Source organism: Dunckerocampus dactyliophorus, chromosome 8 (assembly GCF_027744805.1).
Source record: "Dunckerocampus dactyliophorus isolate RoL2022-P2 chromosome 8, RoL_Ddac_1.1, whole genome shotgun sequence".
NCBI classification, from domain to species: domain Eukaryota; kingdom Metazoa; phylum Chordata; class Actinopteri; order Syngnathiformes; family Syngnathidae; genus Dunckerocampus; species Dunckerocampus dactyliophorus.
The window spans coordinates 22,393,314-22,413,815 of record NC_072826.1 but is presented as its reverse complement, the minus strand read 5'-3'; the positions used below and the strand labels follow the sequence as shown (position 1 = coordinate 22,413,815).

Below are 20,502 nucleotides of genomic sequence, written 5' to 3'. Positions count from 1 at the left end.
ACCTTAACTTCTTGACCAAGAGGGACATTGGTCCCCTACACATTTTTGGTTCAATCGGCTACATGCTTGAAAGCTTAAGTTGTGAAAAACAATTCAGATCTTTGTCAAAATGGTTAATATTGTAGTAGGAATTGCATTCATATGTCCAGTGAGCTTTTTTCTCCCAAAAACAGATAATTCCAACTATGACGAGGTTTTTTGTACAATGATGTGCTCAAAGTGGCAGAAATCAGAACAAATGATGGTCATCCTGATATTTGGCGGCCATCTTGAAGTTTTCCGTGGACACCTAGATTTTTTTTTTTTTTTTACAGAGAAGGGTTTAGTGAACACTAAACACCAAGCACCAAATTTCATGCTTGTATCACAAACTCTGCTGCACTCGAAATGCTTTGGCTGTTTCAGATTGATTTTGCTCGTCGTGTGCGTGCGTGCTATGGAATCATTCAGGGCTCACGTTTCATCACCTTGACATCATGACAAGGATTTCTTCTTTCTTTGGATGCAAACCAATAGACGTGGAATCACCGCTGCTTATGAATGAATATCACGTCGTGTCACATCTCTTTCAATAAATCACTTTGTTCATTCTCCACTTGCCTTGCCTCACACTGCTTTCATCATCCTTTACATCACCACCTCCTTCTTCCTGCTCCTTTTCGGACATGTGGAATTGTGAATTGTAACACGAAGCAGTCAATGTAATCTGTATGCATGTTCGGAATCCATTAAACCATAACCACCAAAGAGGGATCTCACAGACAGGATAGTAGACCTGCACAAGACTGGAATGGACTACAAGTGTGAAACCAGAGTATTCATGGATCGAACAATTGCTCATATCATTAGGCATTAGGGGGCGTGGCTGTGGAGGCCTCTGGTGTATAGAATAGGGTGACCAAATGTCATGTTTTCCCAGGACATCTTGTTTTCACATCCTGTCCTAGAAAGTGATGAAAAGTTCCTGGTTTTTAAATTGACGGCCTGGGCCATTAAATTGAGCGGCATTCAAGCACTCTGCTGTGACGTAATCCCTGAGAGGCTGTCGTGTGGGTGGCTTTTCAAATTAGTTTTTATCAAAAAGCTGCAAAACGTAAAACACATGGAAGGACTTAATCCTCTGACGCTTGCTGAGTTGAAGACTCGTAAAATTGGAGACGTCATGCACAACAGTGTATGCCAGTGTGTGCCAGTTTTTGAATGTTCTTCCTTTGGAATTGATGTCTTTGGTCATAGATAGTATTTTGTAATACAGGAGACGCCCCTACAACGTAAATAATCCGTTCCGAGAACCTTTATGTTATAGGGATTTTATGTTATACGAAGCGTAAAATACATGTAAATAGCCTAATCCGTTCCAAGATCTTCCCAAATATTGTTCACAAATCTGTCAAAATCTGTGATAGTGAGCACTTCTCCTTTGCGGAGACAATCCATCCCACCTCACAGGTGTGCCATATCAAGATGCTGATGAGACACCAGGATTAGTGCACTGGTGTGCCTTAGACTGCCCACAATAAAAGGCCACTCTGAAATGTGTTGTTTTATCGCATGCATGCATCTATGGCGTGCATGCAAATACCAGACAGAAGGAACAGATGTACTACAGGAGTCCATCAAATATTTTAATGAGGGTATAACAGGAGTACATTCCCTTTCCGGCTGGTGTGATTGTAATTTGGTTTGCTTTTTGTTAACATGTTTTGCACTTCTCGGCCACCGTAATACAGGGTGCATAAAAAAAAGTAGCCACTAAAGTTACAATTTAATCTTTTAATGACATTTTTTTATTTGCATATGTTGGTGTGGACATCATCCTTCGGTCCATACCAACATTTACATTACCGGATGACTAAACATGCTACTGTTTTGCTGGCAAATGATATAAATATAGAATGCAAGATAATGTATATTTTTATTAAATAGGAATGATGTGGTTATATTCGAGGGGTTATATTGGCTGGATCTGATTTTTGCCGGGGTCATGACCCCCGTATCCCCTGTGCAAATTACGCACTTGCATGGGCATCACTGGTGTTTATTAATTCAGTAAAAAGGATAAACCATTGACATAGAACAAAAAAAGCGATATTGTATTGCATGATGCTCATAACACACATTAGTACCTAATTATTGTGTGAATGATAAAGTATTCACATATAACATTCTACAAAAAATGTATTCTATTTACAGTATTTCCTCTCGTTTATACATTCACACACGCACTAATATACTTTGGAAACAGGCACCAAAAACAATGTGATTGTTTTTGTACAATGTGGTTTTGATTGTTTTTGGTGCCTGTTTTCCAAGTATAATAGTGCGTGTGTGAAGGTACTGTATAAACGAGAGGAATTAACTCAGTACATTTACTTGTATTCATTTACAGCGAAGCCTTGACACATCCAATATGGCGGCGACGTTGACGTATCGCAGCAGTGGACAAACCCACTCGATGCGGCGTCTGTCGGCAACTACCACTGTTGCGGATGTGACGCCACAGATGCATTTGTTTACGGCCTGAGAACGTTTTCCGGGTCACAATCGGTGCCTCGGAGAGCGAGGAGGGTCCAGCCGTGGACTTTGACTTGTAGTATTACTACTACTACTACTACTACTTACTACATACTACATACTACATACCACTTACTTAACGCCGCCGAAAGCGCTGACGTGTGTCGTGTGGACAAGAACGCCATGTTCTCCTGAGAGGTCACTTACATATACCTGTACATATTTACTTAGGCATATTTACAGCATATTGAAGGTTTTAAGTTAAGTGTTAACAGATAATTCCAGCGAATCGTGGAGAGAACATAAAAATGGAGAAAACCGTCAGCCTACCAAGTCAACCTGACAAAAGCACCAAAGGTAAAAAAAACAACAACAAACAAAACTTGCTGATACTGAGCTACTTGCAAATACTAAAATATCACAATAGCTCGACGGAATAAGCTTATGTGGAAAGTGTAGTACTGGCAGGACTGACTTATTGAAGTACATGGTGGATATTCTGAGTAGATACTTGATCATTTAGTAACATATTTATGACCTAATATATTATATTTCAGTGTGCCTTGATTAACAGTGTTGTGTCTGAAAAAATATGTGTGCAAGTGTGGAAAGTATTTTCTATGTAGTGCGTATGTAAAGGTGGTAATGAGTGTGGTGTTGTAGTGGTTCTGGTTGAGAGCAGCAGTTCTCCTGGTGGACTGGAACTTGTCAACGCTTACCAGACCACAAGAGTGGGGGATGCGATGGATCTGGTGGCTCTGGCAGCACAAGTACAAAAGGTTTTCACCCATGATCATACAGTATATTACCTACACTGTACGTTGTTGCTGTGAATGTACAGTACTAAAAATACCGTCTTTTTTCAGGGAGATGACTTTATTAAAGCCAACGCCTGCAACAAACTGTCCGTCATTGCCGACCACATCAGATATCTACAAGAGCAAGCTAGAAAGGTGAGTGCAGCAGCAGCAGGACCTGACTTTCATATTGGGCAGGATAAATAAATGATGTAATCATATAACCACCTAATTTGCGCAACTGGCCATGATGCATTAGCAAAAAGTGAGTCCAAAACATAACAAGCTAAACAAATAAGTTGAGGACTACAAATTGTTGTTTGTTTTTTATGTCACAAACAAGACGGAGCCCCCTGTGAGCGTTTTTAAATGGGACAGGGGCCCTTCACGTTCAGAAGAGCGATACATGCTCCTCATGTCAAAAGCTCTTAACTGGATTTGTCAAATTGGTCGTCCAAATTGATTAGTGACTGCCCGCCAAAGTTAATTTGGACTGCCACAAATAGATTTGGTGCTAGCTTCTCGTTGTCGCTCATAAACACATCACAGAGAATAGCGACTAAGCTTGCTTGTTCTGCGAAGGTAACTCTCTTTTAAAGTGATATCGCCGTGGTAACTTAGGCTAAACCCACAACCTGGTGCCGACCAGGTTATGTCCAGACTTCAGCTTAAAATGGGCTATGAAAGCGCAGCTGTTTCACTGTTTAACTCATTCGGAGATGGCGTCACCATTTATTGAGAACCGGGTGGACATGAGAGCAAGAATAACTCGAGCAGCACCACAACGGGAGCGGCTTTTTTTTAAAAGATTGTGCTGATCCGCCGGCATTCCCTGATGAAATTATCCATCTATAAGTGAGATAGATTTACAGTCGAGGGAATACGCGAGATGTGCTCGCTTTTTGAGCCGAGCGTCGGGGATAAAATGCAATATAAAATATGAACTGCGCCAATGTTAGCAGATGTATATGTCACATCAGTCCTTGTGTTATATTACAATGTTGGCTGGAGGAATAAGCACTCTCAGGCATCAATCAACTACAATAAAAAAATTTTAAAAAGAAAAAAAAAGTTGTCACAAAAACGTCAACACTGCCATCCAGTGGCCACCACGAGGTACAGCATGTCTCGTGAGCACACTGATCAGTCGACCTAGTACTTATTTGTCACAGCTAATGAGTATCATTAATGATATTACTTTGATATGGTCAGAAATGAACGGACCAGCGTTTTACGTGTTGGGCAATGTCAGTCACTGGCTGTTAAAGAAGAGACGGTAGATTTGCGTGTTCATCCCGACACAGTAAAAGAAAAATAGCCTGTGCACAATCGGCCTCGCTTTCAATAAAACACACACACAAATTCCATTATCGAGATGAGTAAAATATGAAAACAATATAGACATCATTCAAAAATGAAAAGACAGTTGTTGTCCTCCCTCGCTCTATTGGCGGCGACAGTGTTGCTTTTTGGCGATGATAATCTTTTAGAACTCTTCACAACGCTCCACAATAACGACTTGCTCATCTTGGAAGTAGAGTAATATGGTGCCAAACGCCCCCTTTTATGTGAACGCGCACAAAGCCGAGAACCGGACTTGACAACGTTAGCTGGTAACTACCGTTGCAGTACCCTGTCAGGTTCATGCAACATAAAACATTCATGAAACAATGAGACAGGAGAAAGAAGACAACAAATATGGCCTTTTTACTTGCGAGGAGAACGGAAGAAATGTACTCAGCATACAACCTTCTGCCGCTCTGAAGACACTCTCCGTCTCTTTTATTTCCTTAGGGAGTTTCCTAGTTACGAGGCATTGCAGCTCTAAAGGGTGGGGGGCTACAGCTGCAATGTGCTACGGTTAAGACGACACAATAAAAGACATAACAAAGCATGATAAGTTAAGCAAATCGTTGATGGAACAGGAGGTTCAGACAGAAGGTCTTTGTGTCTGAACTGTGGTCAGATGTTCTTGTTTTTCTTCTCCAACGTCCTTGAGTCGTCCTGTTCAAGCTCACGCATACAGCACAGCATTATAACAGTTCAGCAACAGTATACTGGCTGAAAAGAAGATGGTGCAAATATATGATAGCATGTATGTACATTATTGTAACATACCCTTTAGTTCTGTTTGGGGAATTTAGGTTTTGTTGAGCTGCATCTCGAGCACAAAGCCCCTTTTTGTATATAAAAGTTTGCATATTAAGCGAGGAATCTCAACGAGCAGCGGCCTTTTTATTTGTGACGTTTAACAAACACAACAAAAAGAAGCAACAGAAGGAAGTTCATTTGTAGTTCTAAACATTACTTTTGCTTTTCATGTTTTTTCCTCACTTTTTGCTAATGCATCTTGACTGACTATGCAAATTAGACGCAACACACCAACACCACAAATAGATTACGTGTCTGTGGGATACGCTAATGTTTATATCTTTTTCTATATGTGTAGGTGTTAGAAGAAGCAAAAAGAGATGCTGACCTTCACCATGCTGCCTGTAACATAGTGAAGAAACCAGGAAACATGTACTACCTCTACCAGCGACCATCTGGACAAAAGTACTTTTCCATCATTTCTCCTAAGGTTAGCATTTAACTTCTTTCTTGTAAACCACAAGACTTTACTGTCTGATTTCCTTCATACTGGATGCACTCCAATGGCTGTCCAATGACACCCATGTTGCTACCCTTCCGTGAAGGTAGAAAAACCCCCAACGGTCTCTGTCAAGAAACTGACAAAAATGTAATGAAAACGACGTCATGAAAATCATACAATAATGTACCGGTCCTTCGTGGTGAAGAGAGAACTGAGCCAGAAGACAAAGCTTTTCATTTTACTGGCCCACCCTCACCTATGGTCATGAGCGTGGAAGAACGAGATTGCACATACAAGCAGCTGAAATGAGTTTCCTCCGTAGGGTGGCCCGCCCTAAAAGATAGGGGTGTGGAGCTCGGAAATCCAGGAGCAGCTCAGAATAGAACCGCTGCTCCTTAACATTGAGAGGAGCCAGTGAGGTGGATCAGGCATCTGATCAGGATGCCTCCCTGGTGAGGTGTTCTGGGTATGCCCAGCCGGGAGGAGGCCCTGAGAAGGCCCACCTGGATGGGTGGGTGTTTGGGTATACACCCAACCACCCACCCATCCATCCATTGTGGAAACACAGCTAAGAATGGCTAATGGCGAAACAATGGCTGAACAGGATGGAGATCTGAGAAGGATCATCAGTGGAAGGAGCTGATTGAAACCATGTAGTCTGGAGAAAAGCCTCACAGATGGAGAAGTTTGTTGAAAAATATGCCGACATCCACAGTTGTACAAAACACAGACTACAGCTTATGTAGGAAATATTCATCGTACGAGGACGCTTTCATTAGTTTTTCTAAAGTGATGAAAGTACAATTCAGAGGCAATGTCACATTTTTATCAGTACTCTGGTCATTTTTAACTAGTCCTGCAAAAATGAATTGATGAGTAGTCAATTATCCAATTAATTGACAACTATAATTAGTTTTTTTTGTTTTTTTTTAGAAATGTAAATATACTCTGATTTCTGCCTCTAAAATGTGGATGTTTTAGTTTCCCGAGTCATCCATGAAAACAGACCTGTTATCTTTGGGTTTTAGGCAACATTCACACACATCACACCAGCTTTGACTTTGGAAAACAATGATCCACATATGTGCCTCTTTTCTGATATGTTGCAGACCAAACCACTAACTGTTTGTGTTTGCTTCATATTGATTTGGTAAAAAATAAAAGTTCTAAATAATTCAGCTTTCTGCTGAAATAATCAGCATAAATTGTCTTCTCGTAATATTATGACTTTGCCATAATATTTAGATTTTATTCCCATGCGTCTGTGTAGGGTCTCAGTCGTGCAGGAGTTGTCCATATTATTCCCATATTATAATTTTCCCCCAGCATAATTTTCCAAAAATTACAACTTATTTTTTTGTTTCTCATATTCTGACTTTTAAAAAAACATTTTTGTTCTTTAATATTTCAGCTCTATGCTCCTAAAATGACATTATTTTCCCTGTATTATGAATTTATTCTAGTTTTAAACAATTCTCAATAGAATAGATTTTTTTTCTATTAATATTTTGACTTTATTGTAAAATTACAGCTGTTTTTTTCTTTTATTTTTTTTTATTTAACTTCTTGTAAACTTTCTTCTCGTAATTATGACTTTATTGCCATATTTTGATTTTATTCTTGTAACATTATGACTTTTCGCAACCTAATTTTCTAAAAATTACAACTTTATTTCTTGTTTTGTTTCTCATATGACTTAAAAAACGTTTTTCTTTAATAGTTCAACTTTATTGTATTGTATTGTATGTACTTTATTTATCCCACAGCGGAGAAATTTACTTGTTACAGCAGCAAGACAAGTAAAGAGAACAGTGTAAAGAAAGCATAGTGACTACAACATGGTTCAGGTGGTGCAGGTGTTGTAGAGCCTGACAGCGGTCGGTATGAAGGACCTGCGGAACCTCTCCTTCTTACACCGTGGGTGTAACAGTCTGGTGCTGAAGGAGCTGCTCAGGGAAACAACAGTGCTTCTACAATGCCGTTTTTAGTCATAACATTATTATTATTATTATTCTCGTAAAATTACGACTTCTTTCTCTTGATATTTTGACTTTATTCTTGTAAAATGACTGCAGATTTTTCCATTTTTGCTGCTGTGTTTTACTTGTAGTTTTCTGGTTAAATTATACTTTTAGAATGTGCTGCGGGCCGCGTGACTTTTCTTTGACAGGGGTGCCCACATGCATACGTTGTCGGAGCACAGCCACAAGCAAGTCAAAAATGAAAAACATCAGGATTTAATTCTGCTTTTTAAAGTCAGTTGAAATTGTTATTAATGCAAATGCTGTCATTTTTTTTGTTTTGTTTTAAATGTCATAGGAAATGTTGCTCAAACATGAAGAAAGACGGGCATTATTTGCTCTGCTTTTTCAATCCAATCAGTTCATGCTGTGTTATATTAAAACACAACACATTCTATCGTATTTTGATTTTTCCATACTTTCAGGAATGGGGTCCAAGTTGTCCTCACCAGTTTGTTGGTGCATTCAAACTTCAACACGACATGTCCTGGACTCCAGAGGAGGACGTGCAGAAGAGGGACTCCGAGATCGCCATCATGGACAAGCTTGTCAGCCATCAGACTGCATTACCGTCTCACCTTGAACTCAATTTCAGAGGTCTCACCGATCAAGACGCTGCTCCCGCTGAATAAAAGCGGCTCAGGAACTTAGTCGTTACTTTTAATAAAGTGCAATTATTCAGTAACAAGAATATTACACACAGATGATGATTCATAATAATAACAACATTTTGCACTTTGTCGCAGCTAAGTTTGGGATGTTCTTGAATTTGAACTGAAATGGCCCCCATGTTATTAATTAATGGTTATTAATTGACATGTAAAAAGCATTGCCAAGAAAGAGCAATATTAATACGTACTGTATGGCCACCAGCTGTCCTGCTCTCTGGCAGTCAAACGTGACTTGTGCTTCACAGTTTCAAATAAAAAGAACATTATTTTACCGTATTGCATGTCGTCTTGAGTGAGGAATTCTCAACTTTTACACGATCGAACACAAATTAATTTTAGACTTTCAGATTTGGGGTAAACTTGTAAATATACTTACTTTCTAAACTGTATATATTTTCAATGTAAGTACATTAGCAGTATGTGATTTGAAGATACATTCTACGTGTAGGAAACAGTTGTATTGATCAAAAAGGCTCAACAGCAGTGTATATCTCACGTACCCTTATTTCCAGAATATAAGTCACACTTTTTGTTCATAGTTTGGCTGGCCCTGTGACTTGCATATCAAAAGTACCATTTAACATAACGTGCTGTTATGAAATTGAAGAGGAGTGGTGGTTGGTTTTTTACGACACCTAGTGGCCACAATAACAATTGCGTTGAGCTTGTGACACGTGAGTAGCGATGTGATCCGATACAAGTCAAATTTAGGCTGATATCGAAGCTACGTTGCGCTAAATGCCACTTTAGTTTTTTTGCTCTTTATGACACATTTTTTGACCGATAGTATGTATGTTTTCAAAAGGTTACCAAGAACAGCTCTAATATTTTAAGCACAAACGTACTAAAGCATCAGAAAGAAGCACCTTTCTGGCTTCTGATTGGCCTCGATGCTCTTTCAGTTCCTACAAATGTGTTTTCACAATGCCAGGTTTTCATAATTGTGTGGGTAAGATCTTTACCGAGCCAGACGTACGCATTTAAAAAGAACTATAATTAATAATAATAATTGGCTGGATTGATATGGCGCCTTTCTTGACACCCAAAGCGCTTCACGACCAAACCCGACTGAAACTGTGCAATACGTCGTATAAAACCACGCACTTCAAGTTATACGAAACTTTATTTTGCTGACTTTGATGCTGCTGATTGAAAGATCATAGATTGGAGGTGAAAGTGCACAGAAAAGATCTGATGTGAGGCAGCAGGCGCCAGTTATCTGTCGCGATATTGAATTGGACCGCATCCTCTTCTGAAATCAACTTCAGCAGGACGTGGAATTGCGGGGGAATGAAAAAGAGCACGTTGACTTGGGCCCGATCAGGTTGGCGTGATATAACGAACGGAAGGAAATGTTTTTCCACCAAGGCTTCCACTTCCCTTGATTGCATCTGGCAACAAAACAGGCTGCTAGCATCATCTGCATGTTCCTCCGCACTGATTTCATTCCAAAGGCTCTCAAACACTCTCACTTTGTCTTCGCTCGTCCAAGCAGTGGGGACGGGCAGAGGCACAAGCATCTGCTGAAGAACTATGTGGATGTCTGGCAGCGACGTGGACCAAGTCAGGCCGTTGGAGGTGTTGAATACGGCGCTGGCACAGAGGGAGGTGGGGATGGGCAACCTGGGCTTCAGGCTCAGTTTCACCACAGGAGGTGGTCTCCCCCTTAACAGACAAGGGACATTGAAGTCACTGAGTTCTTTGTAGTGCTCGTCCCTGAAGCTGAAATGCAAGCAGATGCTGAAGACCTCATCGAAGCAGGGCAGGTTGGGAAATGGAGCATGACTGAGTTGATAGTACAAAACCAACTGAGAGCCAAAGCAAGGGTCTTTGAATTGATCTCTGTAGGCTTCAAGTCCTGAACAGTTCTCGGTCTCCTTTGAAGTCGGCTCACCTTCTAGGTGGGTTTGGTTTTGCACCTCAACCAGCCTAAAGACTGCTTGATCTGTCTGGTGAACTGTCAGTCTCTCGCTGTCCGCCATGATGCAGGAAAGCGAGCGCTGCTTGATCTGCTGTCCTCGCTCCCTCACATCCTGTGCTACAATAGCAGACATCTTGTCTTTGCAGAGTGTCGTCAGGAGGGTGTAGTATAGTCGGGCATGGTCTTCAATGTCTGCGTCACCGTAGCAACATGCCACATGTTGCAGGATGTTGGCCAGAGGGATGAAGAGTGAGCCGAGGCTGGAATGTGTCATCAAGCGCCGGCAAACTCCCAGCACCGCATTTCCCAGACGCCAGTCGCTACTCGTGCTCAGCGTTGAAGAAGGTGCCATGATCATGTTGGAAAGTAGGTTGAGGGTGCTTCGCTGAGGGATCTGGTCTTCCTCCGCCACGCGAGCCAGCACCTTTAGGTGCCAGGTGAGGTCTTGTAAGGTGAAACCTGAGGCTTGAGCCTCAATGACGGTTCCCCGCAGGGCCGCGCACAGCCTTGCAACCCAACGACACTCAGGGAACACATCGGCAGCCTGGTCGGCCAAGTTGAGGATGTGCGGGACCAAGTGGGCTCGACGCCGATAAAGCTTGCAGAGTTGATCTGCGATGCGATGAGAGTATTTCTCCACGGGACAAAAGTAGAGCAAAAAAAGGAAAACAGCTCGGAAAAATGTGACGACGATCTCCCGACTGCATCCTTTCTCTACGACGTGGAATAGCGAACTGAGGTGTTGGTAGAGGTAGAGCATCCCCTTGCTTTCCTCCCCTCCATCTTTCTCAGCCTCCTCCTGGTAGATCAGCGCCAGCAGGTTGAAGCGTGCCAGCATGGAAGCCTCATCATTGAGGACCGTGGGTGCCAGAGTACTGCCTAGGTGGGGCGTCAGCAGCACAGGGACGTTTTCTGTGCCATCTCCACAGCCGATTGGCCGGTTCTCAGGAAAATGCAGGATATAGTCCATGAAGAAAAGCTTCTGTGGTTTCCTAAGCAGCGGGTGCTGGGAGAGAACAACCAATCGTCTCAGCAGGAAAGCTTCATCGTCGGTGCTGAACAGGCTGTCCGTGTACACACACTTCATCAGCAGAGTACTATGAAGAAGGCACACCTGAACACAGTAGGTTTCACCATCAGTACTGACAACCATTGCACCCCAGTATTAACTGTATGCAGTTCTGCTATGCAGACCCCCCAGGACTTTCAGATCGTGAGATCACGCAAATTCAACCAACCAATCTTCATTAATTATGCACAATCTTGCAACTTTGTTCAAACCCCGCAACTTCCTGCACAGTTTGGCCAATCGAATTTATCTATGAGCAGCGCTCAAGCGCGCATGTCAACTTTCTAACCAATCAAATGTGTCCCTGCACAGCCCACCCTCATCCTCACTTCCTAGAATAGCTAAGAATTTTTTCCATGACTGTCTATACAGTGGTTGCCCTTTGTGTTTGTTACACTTAAATGTTTCAGATCATCAAACAAATTTAAATATTAGTCGGTGACAACACAACTGAACACAAAATGCAGGTTTTAAATGAAAGTTTTATTAAGGGAGAGAAAAAATCCAAACCTACATGGTCCTGTGTGAAAAAGTGATTGCCCCCTAAACCTAATAACTGGTTGGGCCACCCTTAGCAGCGACAACTGCAATCAAGCGTTTGCAATAACTTGCAATGAGTCTCTTACAGCGCTGTGGAGGAATTTTGGCCCACTCATCTTTGCAGAATTGTTGCAATTCAGCCACACTGGAGGGTTTTCCAGCATGAAGCGCCTTTTTAAGGTCATGTGCCACAGCATCTCAATAGGATTCAAGTCAGGACTTTGACTAGGCCACTCCAAAGTCTTCATTTTGTTTTTCTTCAGCCATTCAGAGGTGGACTTGCTGGTGTGTTTTGGATCATTGTCCTGCTGCAGAACCCAAGTTGGTTTCAGGTTGAGGTCACCAACAGATGGCCGGACATTCTCCTTCAGGATTTTTTGGTAGACAACAGAATGGTTCCATTTATCACAGCAAGTCTTCCACGTCCTGAAGCAGCAAAAAAAGCCCGAGACCATCACACTACCACCACCATATTTTACTGTTGGTATGATGTTCTTTTTCTGAAATGCGGCGGTTTTTCCACACAGACCCATGTAGGTTTGGATTTTTTTTCTCCCTTAATAATAAAAAGTCTTGTAAAATAATAAAAAATGCATGTGTTCAGTTGTGTTGTCATTGACTAATATTTAAATTTGTTTGATCATCACAAACATTTAAGTGTGACAAACACGCAAAAAAAAACCCAACAGTGGTATATTCTCTATGTTTATAGTAGGAGGTAGATCTTTGGGACTTGGTCATTTTAAAAGTACTTTGCAGGCTGAAATAGTGTGGGCACCCCTGCACTAAACATCCAATTTATCAATAAAGTAGATTTTGAAAATCACCTTAACAGGCAAAAATACACAATCTCACCTCTCAACCATTTTCATAACAGTACATCTTTTCAAGGGAGAATACTAGAAATGAAAGGACGGGTAAAACGGAGCCGTATGCTTGTGTCGTAAGAAATCCACGACATGATTTCACGTTTTTAAACCACATTTAACAACAGAACACAAAGTTATTGATTTTTAGGTGTGGGTTTCATTTTGTAGTGTGGAGCGCTAGACATGCATGCGTGCGCCTTACAACACACACAGGTGATTAAAATAACATTCATGATGTTTCCTGGGCTCCATGTAGGTGTGTGCTGATTTTAAAGACATATACACGTCATTGTACACGTAAAAGATCACTACATCGATGAACAGATGCGTTATAACACCGCCAAGTCAGCTTGATGCTTTTTCAGGCTTCTGATTGGCCAAAATCTGCATGACATTTGCTGAATGTGTTTTGGACAGATATTTTTTTGAAAGCTCCAATCACGAGGATGGACAAATGTGACTTTTTGAACATACCCGTTGGTGTGAACACGGCCTTCAACTTGTTGGGAATGAGCAGCTGAATGACGAAGACGAAAAGAATAAGATGGGTAAAGGATACAAACCTCACTGGTGCCGAGCAGCCGCAGCAGCTGAGACCTGAATATGGACGGTGGGACGGCAGGAACCATGGCAACCACCTCCATCAGTCTGTGGAGAACCGTTGCTTGATACAGCGGAGTGAGAAGAAAACAATTCTCCAGGTTGGAAGACAAGACCCATCGCAAATCCTTGCAGTCCCGCCCCGTCTGAAGAATGGCCACTGTGTCCATGTGAGTCCTTATAAGTGAGGAGAAGATGGACGAGTCTTTCTTTATTTCAACTACCTCCTGGTCTGCGTCCCTGCTGGCAAATGCATTTAACCCTAACAGTGTGTGGAGATGATCATCACCCGATGCAGGATCTCGGGCCAGCTGGTAAACACAATTCCTCAACACCAGCGTATGGAGTCCTGCATAAGCCTGGTGAAGTCTGGAACTTTCTTTGCTCCAAAGACCACCTATCAGCTCAAGGCGCTGAGACAGTAGACCGGGGCAGCAGGCCTCCAGCTCTCGCAGGCATTCGCACGCTGTAGCTCCTAAGAGAAGGTCACAATGGAGGTCTGATGTATCCTGCACCAGCTGGAGGAGCAGATCCAGGAAGTCCTCACACAGGTGGACTTCTTTGCTCACACAGGAGGTACAGATGAAGACAGATGTGAGGGCGACGAGGAGGTGATTGCGAAATTGAAGACATTTAGGTGGACAGTGGACAAAGATGGACAAGAGCTCCACCAGCGTCTCCTCACCAACAGACTGGGAGGAACAAAGGAGGGACGGATGCTCGCATAGTGGTGACAGCAGGAGGACCTGAAATGAATGACAAAGATCATTACTCATCACATTGTTTCATCTCCGAGTGTGCAATCAAAGATCATTACAATCGTCTCTCGCCACTTCGCACTTCAAATTTCGCGGCTTCTTTCTATCACAGTTTTTCAAGAATATATTCATTAATAAATCATCGCTGTTTCGTGGTTGAATGTTGAAGGAAATTGTACTTTTTTTTTTTTAAATAAAGCACTTTCAAGCATAAAAACGGCTAAATGAAATAAAATGCAAATATAAGGCATTCAGCAGACTCATTCAAAGACAATGTGATATGTAGTATTCTACACTGGTCACTAGGTGTCAGTAATGCTACTGTAATGTTGGGTGAGACACACAAGCACCAGACTTGATCGCCGGAACAACAGGCTTTTATTGCAGGTTTGAATGATCTCACAACAGGCACAATCATCTCTAAGACAAGCTAGCTACGGTTGCGGCTGTAACCCACGTCAAGCTAAAACTCAACGTCACTTCCTGACCGCCTCTCTTTCAGGTCCCACTAGGGAACACATTTATAGTAACACACACAAGCACCAGTTTTTATGTCTTACCTTCTGTTATTATTTCTACTATACTGTGTAATAGCAGTGTGAAGGTGACTGTGGTGACTGTTCATTCATGTCTTGAGGGCTCCAATAATGTCAAAACCGTATTTAGAAGGTCATACACTGGTTTTTCTGTGCTCGAACTACAACAACATTCAATTTGTAAATAAGGAATCCTACTTGGCGGTAATTCACTTATCACGTTCGGATGTGGAACCAGTTAACCACCATAAACGAGGGATTACCGTATGTAACAGACACGTCAAATGCTAAGTCAAAAAGTTACACGACTGCAACTGTAAACATGTGATGTTGTTCACTGTAACACTGTTAAATATGTTTGAATAAACCACAACCATACACCATAACATGAACATGTTTCTTCAATATAACCATTCATCAATTCAACACATCACCTCCCTTGAAATACGTAAAGGGACAAAGATGAGTGTATAAGATGAAAGCAGCGTGCTGCCGTTGTTCAGTAGCAATGACAACTCTGCTGCACGCTGCAACTACAGTAGTATCACTGCACTTCAGGAAATTAGGAAATTTGCTAAAATAATAATAATAATAATAAAATCACCCTGTTACTCTTTCTGTTTCACTTTCACGTTTCTAAAAAGAAACACTTCAGCCCTTGGTTTATTCTAAAAGTAAAACTTGTTATTAATGAGACATACAGTATTATTCCATATTACACTAATTTCCTTTGTCACCTATAAACACACAGCTTACATGGCTTATAGTACAATATACTCACCTACATTGGATTGCTTTCAGCATCTTTAATGTACACGTCTAATTGGTCACCGACATCCTTCCATTTTTTTTAATGCTCTATCAATATTTGTTTTGGGTTTTTTGGGGAATTTATTTCTACCTGCCATTGCAATTGCGTTTTGATTCTTCATTTCAAAAATCATTTCACACAAAAGCTAAGCAGTTTCATGCTTTGCATTTTGTTCCCTTACTGTACTAAGGTACATACTTAACTGTAAAGATGCCGTACCGTTGAACCCCTAATAGAAATAGTAATGGTCACACTAATAATAGTAACAGTAATAGAAATAGTAATAGAAACAGTGACAGTAATAGGGAAAGTTATAGTGATAGTAACACTAGCAGTAATAGTCAGGGTGGGTAGTAACACGCTACATTTACTCCAGGAACGTAGTAAATCCAATTCGCCTTCGTGTGTGGTCATGTCACTGCCAGGCTCCGTTTGATTGGCGAAACGTCCCAAGTGATTAAGTTAGATTGGTGAAACTGAGTCATGTGACAGCGCCCGATGCGGAAGTCTCTCTGACAGACCAAAAACAGATCAATCTTGCTAAGTAGTGAGCGGAATGTAACGGAGTAAAAGTGACTCTTTACAAAAATACTCACATTAAGGTAAAAGTCGGTTGCATTAAAACTACTCTGACTAGTACAATTTACGGCTGAAACGACTTTCGCCGTGAAAACGACAGGCCTTTAGTATTGTACGCTGACTGGCCCACATTAATATATATAAATAACGATTACTATGTAGATCTATATAACACTATACACACAACAGTGTTGTTTTTTGGGTGCATAAAAGTACTGCATCACACTTGGAGTGCTTGTCATGTTTCTAAGAGCATGTTAAACTCCCTAATTGCTAATATTTCCTCTATATATAATATTTAGAGGAAATGAATGACTAGATAGGACGTACCTTGGTAGTGTAGGTGACTTTGTCATCTCGGAGTTCACTAAGTAATTCAGACAGGAATGTGTCCGCCGATGTGGATGAAATAAATCTACAAGGACTACGAAAGAAAGCACTAATTCTGTCCGTCCACTTTTCCGCCATAAGCCTCGAATATACACACAGTATTTCCAGCACAATAATCCAATGCAAAGTGCGTCACATGTAAATAAAAATTAACAAAAAAAAATCGAATAAGTTCGTTGTTGGCCTCTTGTTTACTAGAGCTTCTTCCTCTTCCCTTTCTTCTTCAACTGTGAATAATCGCCACCTTGTGGTCAATACTGGTTACTGCACAGGCTTGCACTCATCAGCTGTTGCCAACCTTTTTTCATCCAAGTACTCTTTATGGAATATTTTTTCATCCTAGCACCCTATATGAAATATTTTTATCCAAGTACCCTCTATGTAATATTTTTTTCATCCAAATACTCTCTTTGGAATACTTTGTGGAGTATGTCTTCATCCATCTGGAGTATTTTATCATCCTAGTGCGCTCTGTGTAACACACACACACACACACACACACACACACACACATTTATTTATTTATTTATTTATTTATTTATTTATTTATTTATCCATCCATCCATCCAAGGACCCTATGTGGAATATTTTTCTTTTAATCCAAGTATTTTTTTTTAAAATAAGAATACCCTTTTAGAATAATTTTTCATCCAAGTATTCACTGCGGAATATTTGTTTTCATCCTAGTACCTTATATGGAGTATTTTTTTCATCCAAGTCTTCGCTGTTTTGTTTCGTTTTTTTAAATCAAAGTACCCTCTGTCAAATATACGGTAGTAATAGTATATATGTCAGATATACAGTATAATAGCATCAATGTGTGATTCATTCATGTCCAAATCGGTGCTCGTCTGAAGTGTTCTTGTTTGAAACATGTGTAAATAAAAATACATATGAAATAACTTCAATTCAACAATCAATCAACAAATAAATAATTAAGTACATTTCAAATTAAAAGCTTTGCGCACATAAAGTAATTATCATCTTATTTGGGGATTATAATAAAGATGTGTTCTTTACAAATGTAATTTTTGTTTCATTTTTTAAATTGAGTCTCTATTAAAGTTACCATAAAAATACCATCCTGTTCATACAGTGGTGTGAAAAAGTGTTTGCCCCCTCCTGATTTCTTATTTTTTTGTTTGCTACACTTAAATATTATCAATGACAACATAACTGAACACAAAATGCATTTTTTGTTAATGAAACGTTTTATGTGTTGTTTTAGACCATTTCATCTAAAAAAAAACACTGCCTGGGAAGTAGCTAGTAGCAACTATTGACTTCCATATATAGTCATCAGTCTATCGCAGTTCAGTGGTCTATGGTCGACGGCGTTCAAATTTCCGGTGCACGGGGTGTGACCCGGAAGTAAATACGGCCAGCTACAGCAGCATTGCACTAATGGAGTTGCTTAGCAAAGCGGAGTTACTAAAGCAAGGCGCTGAAGCCAGAATATACAAGACTTTGTTTCTGGGAAGACCGACGATTGTAAAAGAAAGATTCCAAAAACGTTACAGACTTCCGCTCTTGGAGGAAAAACTCACACATCGACGGACGGTTCAAGAAGTTCGTTCCATTCTAAGATGTCGGCGAGCAGGCGAGTGCTAAAATTACAGTACTTCGACCTATGTACACATTTTCCCCCAGTTAGGGCAGTGTTAAGTGTGTTTCAACTTCCTTAAGTGGAGAAAAAGGGTGTAGCATTTATGTGTGTATGGAATAGAATGTCGGGGTGTATTTTCACCAGCATCCTTGCAGCCATAGAGGTCTGACATATTTGTCCTTCCTGTCGCTCTTAGGCATCTCTGCTCCCGTGGTCTACTTTGTGGACTATACATCTCACTGCATTTTCCTGGAGGAAATACAAGATTCATCCACTGTGCGTGACCACATTGCATCCACTCAGCGGTCTGGTTCCTCCGTTCCTGATGTGGCACTGGACGGCCTGGCGGAGAAGATGGGCCAGACGTTGGCCAAAATGCACGACGAGGACGTCATCCACGGCGACTTAACCACGTCCAACATGCTGCTGAGGGGTCCAGCAGGACACAGAGAGTCTGACCTGGTCCTCATTGACTTTGGTCTCAGTTCCATCTCCGCTCTGCCAGAAGATAAAGGTGTGGATTTGTATGTGCTGGAAAAGGCCTTCCTCAGTACGCATCCCAACACAGAAGAACTGTTCCAGAAGGTGCTGAAGACCTACGCAGCATCGTCCAAAAAGTCCGCAGCAGTCCTTAAAAAGCTGGATGAGGTTCGATTAAGAGGGAGAAAGCGCTCCATGGTGGGATGAAAAGCATTTTATTTCTTGGAATAAGAGCACAAAGTACATTTTTACCCATTATATAAAATATAATACAAAAGACAACCATTTTTTTAATGCAAATATAATTATGTGAATATGGAGACAAATTAGAAGACATCATCATATTAGACACAATATATTCAAATAAGTCTATTACAAACTTGCATGATGATCACTTCAGTTTTTGATGTCTACCTTTGAATTTTTTTCGAGACCTGTCTTTTTTGTGGACAATAAAAAAACAAATGAAAGATAATTTGTTGTTGTTTGAACCTGTTGTTTCTTAACCATAGAGTGCCATCTACAGGGCCGCAGGACACATACAAGATACATCTTCAAACATTAGGAAGTCATTAAAAGAGCTGAATATTTGTCACTCATTTCATAAAGTGAAAGCCTATATTATATACAATAGATTTTTGACACAATGGAATATTTATTTATTCCAAGTTGGAAGATTATGGCTTACAGATCATTTTCTATATCTTTATAGTAGGGGTGTAATGGTACGCCATCATCAAGGTTGGGTATTAAGGCCGCGGTTGATTTTGGGTACAATAAGGGAACAAAATAAAAATCATAAAGCTGCTTTTTGGGTTTAAAAACATAAAAACTGCAATCTGCTGGCTGGTAATTCTCCCCTGAATACAATTGTCAAATAAAATTATAGTACAAAATTAAGTCCACTTTTAGTCACACTACACATACGTAAATGTGGTTGGAAGTGCGTTGCAACACTCAATGTCCTCTTCCTGTCTCTCACTTGAAATGTGTACCAAGTGGGAATTGGTACGGAGATTTGAGTCGGAATACGAATACAGTAATCCCCCGTTTATCGCAGTTAAGTGGCTTCAGACACGGCCGTGACAATTGAATTTCTGCGAAGTAGGATTCCTTATTTATAAATAAATATTTTTGTAGTTAGAGCATTGACAAACCTGTTTACGACATTTTAAATACGCTTTTTAACATCATTAGAGCCGTCTAGACAGGAAATAACACCCCATCGTCACATTTACACCCTTATTGCCCAATATAGTAGACACAATAAAATAAGACATTTAAGAGATAAGACTCAATCTCGCGTGTTTCTGTAAATGTGTTCTCGTGGGGGGTGTACAGGAAATGGTGTCGAGGGTTCAGAGTTGAGTTTCAGTTTGATGTGGGTTATGGCCACAACAGTAACTCGTGTCAGGGATTACTGTGCCAATTGTGAGATAATTTAAACCTGCAATAAAAGCCTGTTGTTCCGGTGATCAAGTCTGGTGCTTGTGTGTCTCATCCAACATTACAGTAATATTACTGACACCAAGTGACCAGTGTAGAATACTGCATATCATCACGTCTTTCAATGAGTCTTCTGAATGCCTTATATTTGTATTTTACTTAATTTAGCCATTTTATGCTTTAAAATGCTTCATTAAGCAAAAACTACATAACATTTGCTTAAATATGCATATTTTTGACATAGTTGGCCGTATTCAACCACAAAAGAGCATGAGTTATTAATTTAATTTGTTTTTGAAAA

General features: G+C 40.7%; 3 protein-coding genes across 3 annotated transcripts; 2 read left to right on the top strand and 1 right to left on the bottom strand.

The window, feature by feature from the left end:
• The first annotated feature begins 2,514 nt into the window (after positions 1 to 2,514).
• Positions 2,515 to 8,872, top strand: c8h1orf50 (chromosome 8 C1orf50 homolog). The gene is made up of 5 exons (XM_054783371.1): positions 2,515 to 2,871; positions 3,178 to 3,293; positions 3,381 to 3,467; positions 5,761 to 5,892; positions 8,351 to 8,872. The coding sequence occupies exons 1-5, from the start codon at positions 2,823 to 2,825 to the stop codon at positions 8,555 to 8,557; spliced, it is 591 nt and encodes a 196-aa protein (XP_054639346.1). The 5' UTR covers positions 2,515 to 2,822; the 3' UTR covers positions 8,558 to 8,872.
• Positions 4,768 to 16,908, bottom strand: ap5b1 (adaptor related protein complex 5 subunit beta 1). Its single transcript, XM_054783365.1, has 3 exons — positions 16,610 to 16,908; positions 13,559 to 14,341; positions 4,768 to 11,631 (listed from the first exon to the last, which is right to left on the bottom strand). Exons 1-3 carry the CDS (start codon positions 16,745 to 16,747, stop codon positions 9,754 to 9,756), a joined length of 2,799 nt encoding a protein of 932 aa, XP_054639340.1. The 5' UTR covers positions 16,748 to 16,908; the 3' UTR covers positions 4,768 to 9,753.
• A 456-nt stretch (positions 16,909 to 17,364) lies between these two features.
• tp53rk (TP53 regulating kinase) lies at positions 17,365 to 19,226 on the top strand. The gene is made up of 3 exons (XM_054784326.1): positions 17,365 to 17,369; positions 17,983 to 18,269; positions 18,472 to 19,226. Exons 1-3 carry the CDS (start codon positions 17,365 to 17,367, stop codon positions 18,960 to 18,962), a joined length of 783 nt encoding a protein of 260 aa, XP_054640301.1. The 3' UTR covers positions 18,963 to 19,226.
• Positions 19,227 to 20,502: the final 1,276 nt, after the last annotated feature.